Below are 15,880 nucleotides of genomic sequence, written 5' to 3'. Positions count from 1 at the left end.
ACTAACTGAAATATATTCCATTATAATAAATAAGTTACATTTATTGTCATGTAGAATGATACATTCAATTAAATAATTACATTAAATAGGGCTGTAGTCTTACAGCAGCAGGGACCTGAATTTGAGCCCTAGCGTATGTGGAGTGACTATACAGTATTCCTCCTGTGTCCACGTGGGATCCCTGTGGTTCCAAACCAGGCTAGTCTGTGTAATATAAATTCATTTTGGCCCATGTCAATTTAGATTCTACATAGCTGATTCTGAACCAGATTGATTCATATTGCTCAGAAAGTTAATTTTGAACAATGCCAATTGATATCCCACTTTGTCAAGTATGTGCCATTTTCATTTACATCCGATAATTCAATTCACAGTATACTTTGACCTGTTCTGTTTACAACAAATATTGATTTACTTATGAACTACTTTCATTCACATTTAACATCTAAACATTTTTGTTTAACCTATGTCAGTTGTTACTCCAAAGAGAATTGGCCCTAACTCCTATGCATGCATGCACAGCTTTGAGTTAATTATGAACTTTATATCAATTCATATTCCAGATGTAACCAGCTCTAAGCTATTGCAGTTCACATTCAACATTAAGCTGTCTCTGTACTGGTGAGCCTTTCTCACAGATGGTCTGGCTATTTCATGATGCACCTAAATCCAGTACTGATTAACATCTTGTAGGGGGAAGATACTTCTAGTGGGCCAACTAAAATGGTCCTGGAACAGAAAAATATGGACATGAGTCAGGAAATGCTGTAAAAAGGTTTATAAAAACAGCATCAGGACTGGTGGATCCTGGGTGAAATATGCTGCTTGAAAATTAAAGAAAAATCCTCAGTGATGCCATTGACATTAAATTTAAGTACTGTAATTAGTAAAGAAATTATGTTAAGGACATATTCAAAAGATGTACACAGTATTTACTTTACTTTCACTTTTACTAAGTTAAAAAGGTACTTTTTAATAAAAAAAAAATTCTACAAAATTAGCTTATGCAAAAAAGTAACCTAAAAAAAGACAGAACATGCTGCTGTTGGATGTAAATTGGACACAAAGCTTCGTAGCTGACAATATTCCTGATTATATGTCTAAAACTGAATTCCACTAAAATACCTTATAGTTCTATACAACATGTAGCCAAACCGGAGCTGCCCATGTCTTTAGAGATGCTGGTAAGTCGTGACCCATCCACTACCACACACACTTTAACTATCCAGCGTAGCTGGTTTTGTGTTCCAAGCTGGTTTGTTTCTTCCTCACTCTAGTGAGTCTGCTTTTTTTTTTTTTTTTATTCACAGCTGGCAGTCTGTAAAGGAAAGCCTGCAGCCTAAAACAAAACACATGCAGCCTGCGCGAAAATGAAAAACAAAGTCCTTGACAGAAACCCCTTGGGGATAAGAACTTGCAACAGCCAATAGGTCATAATAACAGAAATAAAAATGCACATTCGTATGCAAGTCAATGTTTTTACTTGGCCACATGATCATGATCATCTATAGCCTGGGTTTCTAACGCTTTCTGAAAACTTATATTGTCTGAAAGATCTCTAAAAAGAGCTCTGTCATGTCAGTGCCCTACCAGGGTGAAGCCTACACTATGTCTTCCAGTAGATGCTGTTTAAAACTTTTAAATGACTTCTTTATGGTATGGGTACGAAAAAATGCAAGGTTTGTATGTTAATACCTTCCCTACTAGAAACCCTAGTGATATATATATCTGTGCACATCCAAGTTCATAATGACACTAAGCAGCCAGTAGGAAACTAGCAGAACTATGCAATATTGTATAACTGGCAACCTGAGATGAAGACTGGACTCCTAGTACTGTCCCTGTACTGTGTCTCTTTGGAGAATCCTAGAGTACCGCTGGTTTGACTTTCCTGTCGAATGAGTGGTTGCTCATGGAGTCCCAAATGAGGCACACTACCTACATTGTGAGGGAGTGTCAGTTATGACATCACGGCCATGTGGCGTGATTCCCAGAGGGTGATTTGGCTCCCAGAGTCCTCATTCTTCAGGACCCAAGTGGCTGGACCAGGTCAAGGGGATGTCCACATAACACCGGTTGTGGGACTGGACCACGTATCAACCTGGGTGCCAACCAGGATCCCAAGATGTTTTGTCTAGTGGTAGGTGTGGCAACGTGCTGTACCAGTGCATGCTCCCCAACCTGAAAGTGATGAATCTGGATGGAACTGTAATCCATTGTATCATACCCCAGAGACTCTAAATAAATTAGAACATTATAATAAATTTAAGAATTATTTTTCCTCAGTATGCCACTTGTATGAAACTTTGCTGATTCTGTATGATCGCAAAGTAAATTACCACTATTCTAGTGTGTTGAAATCCACAGATTCAAGCCTACTTATCTGTGGAATTTCAAAATATATAAATATGTTGTCAGTATTTTCTAAAAGTACTGTATCCTAGAAAATGTGGATGGCATGATGGCAAAGTAGTCAGCATTGCTGCCTAACAGTTACAGCATCCTCAATCTGAATCTTGTACTCTATTGTTGTTTGTGTGGAGTTTACCTGTTTTCCCTAGTTCTACATTAATTTTCCTCTGGGTGTTTATCGTAGCAAACAGACTTTTTTTTTTTTTTTTTACAATGACTTTAAATTGGCCCTTTTTAGGAAAAATCTAATGACCTGATATGTTGTTATCATTATGATTATTATTTTTTCAGTGGAAGTGTAACTATAAAGAGGAGCACTTGGTAGCTGCATAAATTTTGTCCAGCTATGGATTGACAGCCAATTTGGGTTGGTGCTCGCCTTGTGAACATGTTGCTGCTGTGATAGCGATTGGCTTCCTGCAACTCTGAATTGGATTGAGTAGATTTGAAAGTAGATAAATGAATGAATAAAACCGGTACTCTGTTCAGGAAGGAATTCTGCATTTCACCCATTGCTGCTAGTCTAGGCCTCATCACCTGAAATTTTTTTATTACAGTAATTAGGTATGAAAAATATATGAATGGATGGCTAGAACTATAAGTGAAATATCACCCCCTTCAGATAAGTGGCACATGTTTTTCCTATTATATTTATATATATTTATAAAATTGAATTTGCATATGGCTTACATGACACACAGATTGTAAAAGCAAGCAAGAGAAGACAATCTGAATAGAGTAAAATTAGAGCAAAATTGTGCCTTTGATTTCAGGAGAGTGAAGGAGTGCAGCTCTGCTTTAATCCTCAATTTGTTTTACAAAAAGGGAATTACTGGAAGAAGTGGCTGTTCATATGAAACCCCCTCCCCATCCCCCACTGCCCTCCGAGGACTGTCTCTTGCCAGTGCATTGATGAAGTCTGCACACGGCTGGTCAGGATTAGTCTTCTTGGTCAGTGATTCACTCTGCAGGCATTTCAAACTATTTCACTTGAGCTTTGTCAAAGAAGTTGTTTGCCTGCAGTCACAATTGTTTAGAAGGTTCTTCTTGTCTATTTAAATGTTCAGACTTTTTGGAGACGTGTAACACTCTGATATTATTATTATTATTAATATTATTATTATAGTCAAGGTGTGACTATAAAGAAGATATTTAAGAGGCTCCTAATGAATAATCAACAAATTATATCTAGAGAATCTATACTGAGCAACAGTCCAAGGTGCTGTGCATATTCAATGTACTGCATTTCTTCACATAATCTCAAATTGATACTCTGAGTGTTAGGTTACTTATTTAGAGGCACACAGTGATTCTGTGGTAGGAATGATTTCAGAAACCTTTGTTTTTACTCTGCAACTTCTTAACTGTTAGAGGTCAACACTAAGTCACTACTTTAGGTGTTCTACATGATAATGTTTGCAAACTTCACACATACATTATGTGTACCCATTTCTCGCCATTATCACCTTGACACTTGTTGACACTTGTTTAAGTGCCTTGAGCATGGGAAAGGCACTATATAAATAAAATTTATTATTATTAAGTTACTGTGGGTTTGTTGCTGTATATCTCCTGAGCAGATTAAACCTAGACATTATACTCGGAAACATGCTCATGCACTCAAAGTACCTGAAGACTAAACTTACTGTTCTGAGAACTGCCACACACAAACCACAATTAAATACCTATGTGGCCGCCAATCAATTATAAAAGAACAAAATCATTAAAGTGAAAGTAAATGGTAGAACCTGGATGTTACTGTGATAAGCACAGCTGCCTTACAGCTCTGAGAAAGCTGTTTTCAAATCTTGATCCCATGACTGTTTGACTGAAGTTTGTACATTCTGCATGTCTTTAAAAGGGTTTCCTTGGGGTGTTGCAGTGTCCTCCAACATTCTATGGAGATGCAAGTTAGGTTGATTGATAACTCCAAATTGACCAGGCATGATTAAGGGTTGGTATGTGGGTGAGTGTTCCCTGCAATAGACTGACATCCCATCCAAAATTTTTTTTGCTTGGGCCCCAGATACATAGATAGAGTCCCTCTTCTTGTAGTAATAAAACTAAATTTGGTTAGTTCAGTAAATGGATGGATTTTTTGTGTGGTGGCTGTGGTCTCCTTCCACATCTCAATAACATGAAATTTATTTTGATAAGGAAGTCTAAATTATTCTTGTACCTGTGTGTTGTGTGTGTGTTTGTGCACAAGAGCATCTAGTAATGGATGAAAGTCCCACCCAGGGTTGGTTCCTGTCTTGTGCTGAGTAAGCCATTGTAGGCTCCCCAAAGCATTGTAATGAAGTAAGAAGGTTCAGAAGTAGTTGGCAGATGGACTATGATAATGAAAAAAATATCCATAGAATTCAGAGTACACATTATATATACATATTATGCTTATAGGTCTGAATCACAATCTGATTATTTGCGATTATCTATTTATTATCTGCTTCTTGCAACTGAAGGGACATGGTGGATGTTTATCAACTGGTCGACCAACCACAAGCGCTACCTGGTAGGTAACCATCCAAACAATCAGATTGTGATTCAGACTTATGAATGTAATATTCAGATTTTCACCCTGTCAAGTAAACAGACCAGCCACCATGGTGCAACGTCAGAGGCTTTGCTTCAGGTGCTGACGTCCAGAGTTCAATCCCCTTAAGGGTAAGCAAAGGTGCGTACACCTGATGAGCCCCAATTTGGGCGAAATACGTGTTGTGTACTCTTTGTATTATTTGTCAGGTACTGTATAACATATATATTTATATACATACTAGGGGGCTCTGCCCCCTGCTCGCCCACCCCCGGGTTTGGTTTACTGGGATATACAATTTAAAGAGAATGTGATTTTCATGGGAATTGTTACATATGCATTATTTTCACTTTTACTTTAAAACTTTTGTAAAAACAAAACTTGTCCTTTATTTCCGGCCCCGGTTGTGGTTAAATCTTTTTCGCAGGACGTATAATGCTGCTTGTGATATGAAGGGGGAGAGGGCTGAACGCATGCTAAGGAGAAGTGGTCGGATCATCTGCTGGCTTCCTGCTGCTGCTGCTGGCAAGCTGCGTGTTCTGCTTGTCGCTGCTTGTTTTAACAGGTGGCAGCACATGACGTCTGTCTGCCAAAAGCATTCGACCAAGTGCTTGGTTAGATGTCCATGAACTTGTTTTAAATGTTGTCTCACTGCCTTGTCTCACGGGACGTTAAAGTGTCTCTTACGGGACGTCAAATTGTCTTCCAAGAAGATCATGTCTATCTCCCTAGTCTCCCTCCCAGGATATATATATTTATATATTACGGTATATATAATTCATCCATTTCTAACATGTTTAGTCTTGTTCAGGGTGATGTAAATGCACTGCCTATCCCAGCAGCAATGAGTGCAAGACAGGTTCCCGCCCTAAATTAGATGCCCTTTCTTTAAGTTCTACACAAACAGACACATTCACTCTCCCCAGGGCAATTTATATTTGTTACCCAACTGGATAGCCTGCCCAGATATTTCAACACAATAAACTCTACACAGATGACACTTCTGCCAGGAATCAAGTCTTAATGCAGTGAAGCATATGAGCTATCTAATACGAGGTAATTAAAAAAAATTGAACCCTTTAAAAAATGTATTACTGAGTAACTAAGAGTCACATGAACATGCAGTCTAAACCCATTTGAAATTTAATAAATGGTTAATACTGTATGTGCCCTGTTGTGTCACACTGCATCTGTCAATCCTGTGGTCAAAATCGCCCCAAACCATTTATGATTGATAGAGTTATCAACCATATGTTTATCAACATATCACCTTCAATGACTGACTCAACAACGTCTATAACTTTCAAATGCCAATATCTGGAAAAAAAATTAAGGGTAACTGCATTTTCTATTACATTTTTGAAAAAGTATTCCATTTTTTAATCTCCCTGTACATTATTATGCTTCATAAATAACTACAACAGATTTATTGATGTATTATTATTATTATTAATAATTTTTAAAACCAACTGTTTGATTGTGTTCTAATATATAATTATTGTAAGCTTGAATCACTACATTTGCTTATATATGGAGTTACACTTAACAATGTTATAGATAATAAACCTGGCCTAACATTTAGGGAAGCAGGACAGTCTTCTACCCTTGTCTTAAAGGTTCTCAACCATGCACTGTGGCACCTTTTAACACCTTCAAAAGGACTTTACGCATGAAGAATTCACCAAAACGTGCTTACTAATTTTTGTTTCACTAGTTTCTAACTGGAGTGAGTCCAAACAAACACAAAATAAAAAGTTACTACAAGCTTGAAACCACTGCAAGAACAACTGTTTACATCTTTTGCCAATATAAGTGTTCCAAAGAATCAATTCCTCTGATCTCTACATGCTATTTACTTGAACAAACATGACATCTATGTTACCAAAGCATATCTTTTAGAAATGAAAGTGAAAAAAATCATTGAGATAATTAAACAATGCAACTAACTGTGTGATGTTTGCACATGCTCTCTGTGTAGATTTTCTTGTACATACTTTCTTTTTCTCCCATAACCCAAACACATTCATCTCTCCATCCATCCATTTTCGTAACCCGTTTATCCACGGCAGGGTCGTGGGGCAGTTGGGGCTATTCCAGCAATCGTAGGGTGCAAGGCAAGAACAACCCCTAGACTTGGTGAAAGTGAACACACACACTATTGCCAATATAGCAATAACAGCTCAAATAAACCTGCATGTCTTTAGACTGTGGGAGGAAACCTACGTACACACAGGAAGAACATTCAAACTTCTAGCGGGGAACATTCGGTATGCAAACCACAGTCTCCTTACCTAATACATATTAAGTTAATTGTCAACTCTAAACTGCCCAAGTGTGAGGGTGGATATGTGTATGAATATGCCTTGTGAGGAACTAGCACACCTTAGAGGGGGACTTTCTGCTTACCCCTAACACTGCAAGAAATGGCTGTGGCTCCCTGTAACTGTGACCTGAATAAACATGTTAGAAAATAGATGGAGTGTTGCTAGTAGAAGTGATTTTGTGTACCATTTATTCTGTCAGGTAGGTGCTGCTCATATAGTTCAGTATGGTGTTCTCACTCATTTACACTTTAAGCACTTATATAGTTATTTATTTATTGAACTTCTGTTAAAAAGCCACATTCCCCCTAGGGACAAATACAGTTCTATATATTTATATGTCTATCTACCTAAGTTAGACCTATGAGATAAGAGAAGGAAAGGTTGTATTAGTGAACCTTAGCAGGAAGTCAAAGTTAATCACCTGTCTCCAAGTCAAGCTCTGTCTGGGAGGTCACTCATAAAGATATGATGGTCTCACTGAATCTAAAGTGAGCAATGACCAGGTACTTTCTCCAGCTTCAGTCTGAGCATATGGAGACTGTTCTTGGTTACTGTTTATCCTAACATTATGGTATTTATCGGTTTAGCCTAGTCTATAATTTGACTCATTCAAAAGACAGACTGAGAAAGTTTGAGCTCATGGCAGCAGTGATAGTAGTTGGGATGATTTAGAAGGGTTGACTGATTCTCACCTTAGCTCTTCAGCAGCTAAGTACTTCCTCTGGGCAAAGAATCATGTTGCTAAACCCTGAGGACCAAGTTAGATTATTCATGTTAGGTAGAATGCCCAGTGGGGACTGGGCTGTCTTGTGGCCTTGGAACCCCTGCAGATCTTGTTTTTTTTTTTTTTTCTCCAGCCCTCTGGAGTTTTTTTATTTGTTTGTTTTTTCTGTCCTCCCCGGCCATGGGACCTTACTTTATTCTTTGTTACTTAGCATTGCCTAATATTATTGTTATATTTTTCTTTTTTCTTTCTTCATCTTGTAAATTACTTTGAGCTACATTATTTGTATGAAAATGTGCTGTAGAAATAAATGTTGTTGTTCTGCATCAGTGCCATGAGCATACAGTAATACAACAGATATCACATATCAAAGAATCAAAAGTAACCAATTTTGGATCTTAACAAAACAAAAATAACATGTTCTTTCTCTTAGGCAACATCTTTAGGAAAAAATATTTATTTCATATAGTGACTTTTGTACAAAAAGGGTCATGGACCTGATCCAAGTAACTGGCTTAACATGTATCACAGATAAATTACTGGAAGCAAATATTAAACATTGAGGAACACATGTCTGAAATAAGTGCTTTAGCAACCACTCACCACTATGAGGAAGGCTGTGCATCACTATCCATCCATCCATCAATTTTCCAACCCGCTGAATCCGAACACAGGGTCACGGGGGGTCTGCTGGAGCCAATCCCAGTCAACACAGGGTACAAGGCAGGAACCAATCCCGGGCAGGGTGCCAACCCACCACAGGACACACACAAACACACCCACACACCAAGCACACACTAGGGCCAATTTAGAATCGTGAAATTCTATGAAGAAGAAACAAAAGCATACAGTCACAGACATGCACATAATAGTATTTATCTTTTTACAAGGATTTTGATAAGGTTTCACATGAAAGGTTAGTGATCAAAATAAAGGAAGTGAGAATTCAGGGTGCAGTGTGTAGGTGGGAACAAAATTGTCATAAACACAGGAAAGCAAAGGGTTTTGTTGAGGGGAACTTTTTTCAGAATTAGGTGATGTTAAAAGTGGTATCCTTCATGGAGCAATGCTGGGCCCACTACTGTTTTTAATACACATGAACGATCAGGACAACAGTATAATTAATAGGCTGATTAAGTTTGCAGATGATACCAAACTAGGTAGGAAGCAGATAATGTAGAGTCAGCTAAATTGCTGCAGTGGAACTTGGACAGCATACAGGCTTAAAATGCAAGTAAATGTAAGGTACTGTATTACACATAGGAAATAGACAGATGGATGTGTCCCCATGGGAACTTAAAAGATGTAGATCTGAATACATATTGGACAGTCTGAAACTTAAAAGTTATGAGAAGGACCTGGGAGTCCAAGTGGACTCATCATTATTTATATCCGGAAATGATCATCTTCTTCTACTTTCGGCTGCTCCTGTTAGGGGTTAACACAGCGGATCATCTTCTTCCATATCTTCCTGTCCTCTACATCTTGCTCTGTCACACCCATCACCTGCATGTCCTCTCTCACCACATCTATAAACCTTCTCTTAGGCCTTCCTCTTTTCCTCTTTCCTGGCAGCTCTATCCTTAACATCTTTCTCCCAATATACCCAGCATCTCTCCTCTGCACATGTCCAAACCAACACAATCTCGCCTCTCTGACTTTGTCTCCCAACTGTCCAACTTGAGCTGACCTACTGTACTTGTTCCTAATCCTGTCCACCCTCGTCACACCCAGTGCAAATCTTAGCATCTTTAACTCTGCCACCTCCAGCACCGTCTCCTGCTTTCTGGTCAGTGCCACCATCTCCAACCCATATAACATAGCTGGTCTCACTACCATCCTGTAGACCTTCCCTTTCACTCTTACTGATACCTGACTGTCATAAATTACTCCTGACACTCTTCTCTGCAAGAATGCTAATAGGGTGTTAGTTATCAAGATGTATCAAGTACAAGTCAAGGTTATGCTCAAGTTACATAATGAACTATCGAGGCTTCAGTTGGAGTATTGTATTCAGATCAATCTCCGCATTACGAAAAAGACATAGCAGAGCTAGAGAAGGTCCAGAGGAGAGTGACAAGGCTGAGGGATGAGCAATGAGTAGAGCCTGAAGTTGATTTTCTGCACCTCTAAAAAGCACTGGCAAAATGTTACATGGACCATAGCAGATCAATATCACTGGAACCTTCACCTTTCTTTATTTTCAGATATTATATGGTAGACACTGATTAACTGGTTAAATGTTGGCTCATTTTCTATCTAATTATTGTTAAGTCAGCTAAATTAAGAAAAATGAAATAATGGGGCAGAATCTTAAAAAGCAAGTCGATTAAAATTAAAGCAAAAATTGAACACTAATTAAAAAAATGGTTAGAATGAAAATCTGCTGCCCCTGGCACTCGAATCGACGTTGGATACCCCCCTGTGATGACGACCCGCCTAAAAGACCTTACACGTATAAAGCAATATTTCGGTATAGTTTAAATGTGAACCAGAATTGTATTCGACCAATAAATAATTAAAACATAAGTACCCTTTTTAACTTTCTTTACTCTTTCTCAATTTGAAAGAAACACACTTAAAATCTGATTATTTTTTTACTGCTGTCATTTACTTTGCAAACGTTAGCGTTTCTACGCATGGTTTGCCTAATTATTATTTCGCTTAATTACAGACAGGATAAAGCGATGAAAAACAAATAAAAAAAAACTCGGTTGGAAGCAAATGCCTTAACAGGCTTCATTTAGCGGACTCACGTGTCGGCCTTTTTGTTGTGTTGTTATTTCTGTGCGTCCTTCTGGGTTGACGAAAGAGGCGGGCAGTAAAAGGCGCGTAAGTGGAAGGCGAGGGCGGAAGAGGGGCGGGGCTTGAAGAGTCCGCCTTCCGAGGGAGAGTCTCCGCCTCCATTTTGGTGGTGGGCAGGGCTCCTCGGCGGGCTGTACCAAAGCAAACGAGAGTAGTCGTGCTTCGCGTTCGGACGTGCCGAGGAGTCTCGGATTGCGGGGATTATGGAACGAAACTGCGGCTTTTTTTTTCTCACACGCTAACGACTGGCGAGCCCCAATGGTCTACCACATGCAAGCGGGTGTGCACGATGGGAGCCCTAATATGATGTTTGATTCGAGCGCTTGGAAGATACGAAATATTTGGGATGGGGTGAAGCTGGAAGTTGTTGGGGAGTCGAGCCCCGTAGTCCTGCATAGTTTCACGCAACTGGATCCTGATCTTCCTCAGTTAGAGGTAAGATTTTCTTTTCCGCTTTTATCTGCCAAAAAGAAGAAAAACAGCATGCATCCGCAGCGTGTAATAAAGCAAAAAAGGATCGTAACGCTATTAGTATTATTACCATTCAGTCGCGGAACAGCATTGTAAAAGATCTGGAGATAAAGTTTGAGGAGCATCTTAAGAAGGACGGATTTACTGATGGTGGGCCTTTTTTAAACTTTTAAGTAGAACAATGTATACAGCCTTTGATTATGTTCAAAACATTAATTAAACATGCGAAGATGAGTAAGTCAATAATTTTATTTAATACAGCACATTAAATGATTAATAATTGTCTGAAGCACAGTTACTTGTGTGGCCGAAATGACATATCACTAGAAAAATGTGGGTTTCTTAATTTTTCTGTCAAATAGCATTGGCTGTGATGAATAAGGGAATACAGATGAGAATGGTGTACAGTACCATAAATATGCAAGTACAGCTTGGTCGTACAAATAAGATCGGAACCAATTTTATGGCTTCTTTTTGTCACTGAGCAGTATTAGTTTTGTGAATCTAATGCATGAAGCAAAAGTAACGCTACACCTTCAAACATATGGCTTATAAATCCAATTTAGCTATTAGAAAATATTTCCCGAGTCTTTCATCATCATGGTAATTCTGCTTTATATCTGGCTGTACTTTATTTAGATAGTGCCACCAATGGCGGTTTTGTTTGTTGAGAAACCATGATGGAAACCTCCGAGGTATTATTTTTCCCTTTATAGATCTGACTCACAAATTGAAAATTCAAATGACTAAGTGCTTTAGTCGAGACAGTAACTGTTGTGTGGTGTTTAAACAGTTTCAGAAATATGAACCGACAAGTACCTGACGCATTAGTTAGGAGCAGCTATCAAAAGAAAATATTGGTCGGACGCAGTTGAGCCCATAACACGGCAGGGCCAACCATCACTTCAGAACTCTGCTTGGTAAACGGAACCCTGATTTCTCAGACGGTGCCCACCTTGAACGGACTAAAGAGGAGTCGGCTTAGTTATCTGCAAGCTTTTAAACGTATTTCGAATAAAACCACGGCAGAGTGGCCAGTGAAGAGCGCCTGAGTTTAAAGGTTACCTGTTGATCTGATAGCCAAGGCTTGTGTCAATAAATGCAGTTTAGCACCGTCTGTTGCTGATTAGATGGGCTCTGACTTTCTTCGTGGGCTCTGTTTGATTTATGTAGCGGTGGTCTGTACAGTGAGCAGCCGGAATGCCATTTGTGTTGGGGACTGTCCCTTTCACAGGTGAAAAAAATCCTAAAAGTCAACTGATGTGTCACCATTTGCGCACCCCCACTCCGCATGGCCACAGTATTATTATACAAGGAAAAATGATTAGAGATTTTTACATCTAGTAGTTGTAATTAAGTACATACTAAATAAACAACAAAAACAAGGCGCATTAAAACTGAGCTATAACCAGAGTGATAGAATCCCCCCACTTTTATTTTAGTATATTCAATCCCCGACTAGAATATACTGAGATTCTATCGGCCACAGAGGGCGGGCAGGCTTTAAAGACCGCGATGAATCTCAAGAATTGACTAGGCTAGGATGTGCATCCCACTCTGGATTTCGCGACATGGGGGCTGTCTTGCTAATCAGTGATTACCTCCTGATAATGCTGAACCCGAAACTGGAGGAGGGTAAATATCTTCTGGGCCTGTTAGATCACGCAGACACTCTTTGCTTAATGAGAGGCATTTAGACTTGCCATATATTTTAATATTATTCATGTATGAATATGATTAATCCAGGAAAATGTATTTTATGTGAATTTTAAAGTGTCCATAGCAAAGGTAAGACCGCGGCTGAATGATAAATCTGGTAATTTAATGGACACGCTTAATCCAATTTGGACGCTCAGAGAACAGACCCCTGCTGCGTCTTGTATATCTGATATTTTAGCGGTTTATTTGACAGCTTCAAAGCCAGTTGTCCGTGTGGGTAATTCCAGTCTCCAGGCCTGTTGAACTAACTGATATCAGTGCTCTGCTTTGTAGTATGCAATATGCAATTTACATTTTCATTTCAGAGTGTTTGGTGATTCGTCTATCGATGAAAGGCATTGTATAAAATAAAGAGTGATGGAAAAATCTTTGACCTGTGTCGTGAATGGGAGCTTTTTGACCAAGTAATCATTCTTATTTCATATAATTTTCTTTGGTCAGCAATGGGGCAAGTTAGTTAACATAACAGTAAAAGAGAAATTAGATTGCACATTGCATACACAGTATCAACACCCAGAGTCAAAACATTTAATATGAGTACATGGTAAAGGGCAAATTAAGTATCTGAGTTGCCACAGAATTAAAATAAATAAATAAATAAATAAAAAAATTGATCAACATGATCCTTCGATTTTTTTCAAGGTAAATATATGAATTTGTTTTTTAGACTGGGTACTTGTTTCTCAATTATAGCTGCACCCAGTGTTGCAAAGTTAACATTTCACTTATTATATGTCCAGCATAATATAATTTAATGTTTGTGATATGAATGGCTGAATACTGAAGATAGTGTAAGATATTTTGTGTTACTTTATAATAATTAATAATAATACATTTTATTTATATAGCGCATTTCCCATATTCAAGGCTCATATTCTTACAGGTGGCGCAGTGGTAGTGCTGCTGCTTTGCAGTAAGGAGATTGTGGGTTTGCTTCCCGGGTCCTACCTGTGTGGAGAACACTTTGAGTAGTGAGAAAAGCACTATATGAATGTAACAAATTATTATTAAGGCACTTCACAGAGTTTAAGAGAGAACGGCAGGGTATACAGTATATAGCATTGTACTAAACCAGATAAATACATAAAGAAGAGTAAGATAGTAAATTCAGAGGAAAAAAAGCCGAACAGACAACATAATTGATGAAGCCTAAAAAAGTGCAGGATTAAGGCGAATTTTACGAAAGGTGTTGTTAACAGGGAGGAGCGGCAGCAGCATGCATGCGCCAGCGTCCCCTCCTCTGTAGACTCTGATCATTTTGAATATGATTTTAAAATATGTCTGCAGCAGTAATACACATTATGTGGACACCCCTCCAAATTATTGAGCTCAGGTGCTCAAGCTGCACTCATTGTTAACAAGTGAATCACACCAAGCCCACAGCCATTGAAACACATTGACAGTAGAATGAGTTCAATGACTTCAAACATGGCACTGTCATTGGAGGTGACCTTTGCCATAAGTCAGTATGTGAAATTTCTCCCCTTTTAGATCTCCCCCAATGAACCTTAAGTGTTAATATTGTGAAGCAGAAGTATCCAGGGGCAATAACAGCTGATCCATGAAGTGGCAGACAACACAGACAGACTTGGGCCACTGACTGCTGAAACTGCCTCTGGAAGCAACATCCGCACACAAAATGGGTGTCAGGAGCTTTACAAAATGGGTTTTCATGGCCAGGCAAATGCACAAAGAGCCTAAGTTCACCATGCAATGCCAGTGTATGTTCTGTGGAGTGATGATGATGATGGCCATGTAATGTTTATGCACATAGGCAGCGTCTATGTAGTGATTTCTGCACAACCCATCAGAACAAGCAGTTTTGGGGTCAGGGTTTGTTTTCATATTTATACATATGTTTTTGTCTTTTATGTACTGAACTTTTTTTATTATTATTAATCTATGATAATTTGATTGGAGGCTGCAATTTTTTGGTGCCAAATTAAAATCTTGAGGACACAAGTTTGAAAATAGTCCCACCCCCCTTTTTTTAAATACAGTGCGATATCTGGAAACAAATAAAACTACACAGCACTAAGTCAAAACTAACTGAACTCTTAAAATGTTAGACACATTTACAGTAAATATGAAACAAAATCCATAGATTTTATTGTGCTAAAAAACACACCTTCAGATTAAAATTTGGAATTGGTCTTCACTGGAGGGCTGCATTGGAGTAAAAGCAAGCAAACACACCTGTTCCATATTATGTCTCATACCCTCTGGGCTCGGCTACATGCTCTACATAGTTCATAATATTTGCTATTATAAAGCCCTCATAAGTCATATAATAAAATAAACATTGATCACTTCTGAATTACTGCGTGGCATTGATTACTTTTCAAAGGCACTGTATAATCCATCCACCCATTTTCCAACCCGCTGAATCCGAACACAGGGTCACGGGGGTCTGCTGGAGCCAATCCCAGCCAAAACAGGGCACAAGGCAGGGAACCAATCCCGGGCAGGGTGCCAACCCACCGCAGGACACACACACAAACACACCCACACACCAAGCACACACTAGGGCCAATTTAGAATCACCAATCCACCTAACCTCCATGTCTTTGGACTGTGGGAGGAAACCAGAGCGCCCGGAGGAAACCCACGCAGACACGGGGAGAACATGCAAACTCCACGCAGGGAGGACCCGGGAAGCGAACCCGGGTCCCCAGATCTCCCAACTGCGAGGCAGCAGCGCTACCCACTGCGCCACCGTGCCGCCCAGCACTGTATAATATTAACTGATTATAAAAGTCTCACAGAAAAGGACCCCACTTGCATGAATGTTAATTATGATTGTAGCTATATAAAATCCACTGCCTCTTTGTAAAATCTTATGATTGAACTAATTATGAAATATGCAATACAATATGTAAAGTGTTTGTACAA

General features: G+C 39.0%; 1 protein-coding gene across 4 annotated transcripts in view; it reads left to right on the top strand.

Annotated features, from left to right (window-relative positions):
• The window catches only part of LOC114656944 (ral guanine nucleotide dissociation stimulator-like), a 190,648-nt gene that overhangs the window by 115,459 nt on the left and 59,309 nt on the right, over positions 1-15,880 (top strand). For 2 of the 4 annotated variants that reach the window (XM_051931791.1, XM_051931789.1), the window contains exon 1: positions 10,924-11,233. The exons of the other annotated variants lie outside the window; for them this stretch is intronic. In XM_051931791.1, coding sequence (XP_051787751.1) covers positions 11,057-11,233 — 177 coding nt within the window. In that variant the 5' untranslated portion in view covers positions 10,924-11,056. Of the gene's footprint in view, positions 1-10,923; positions 11,234-15,880 lie in introns of those variants that run through there. 4 annotated transcript variants of the gene reach the window in all.

This window comes from Erpetoichthys calabaricus, chromosome 9 (assembly GCF_900747795.2).
Source record: "Erpetoichthys calabaricus chromosome 9, fErpCal1.3, whole genome shotgun sequence".
Lineage (NCBI taxonomy): Eukaryota > Metazoa > Chordata > Cladistia > Polypteriformes > Polypteridae > Erpetoichthys > Erpetoichthys calabaricus.
This window is presented reverse-complemented; position numbering and strand designations above follow the sequence as displayed.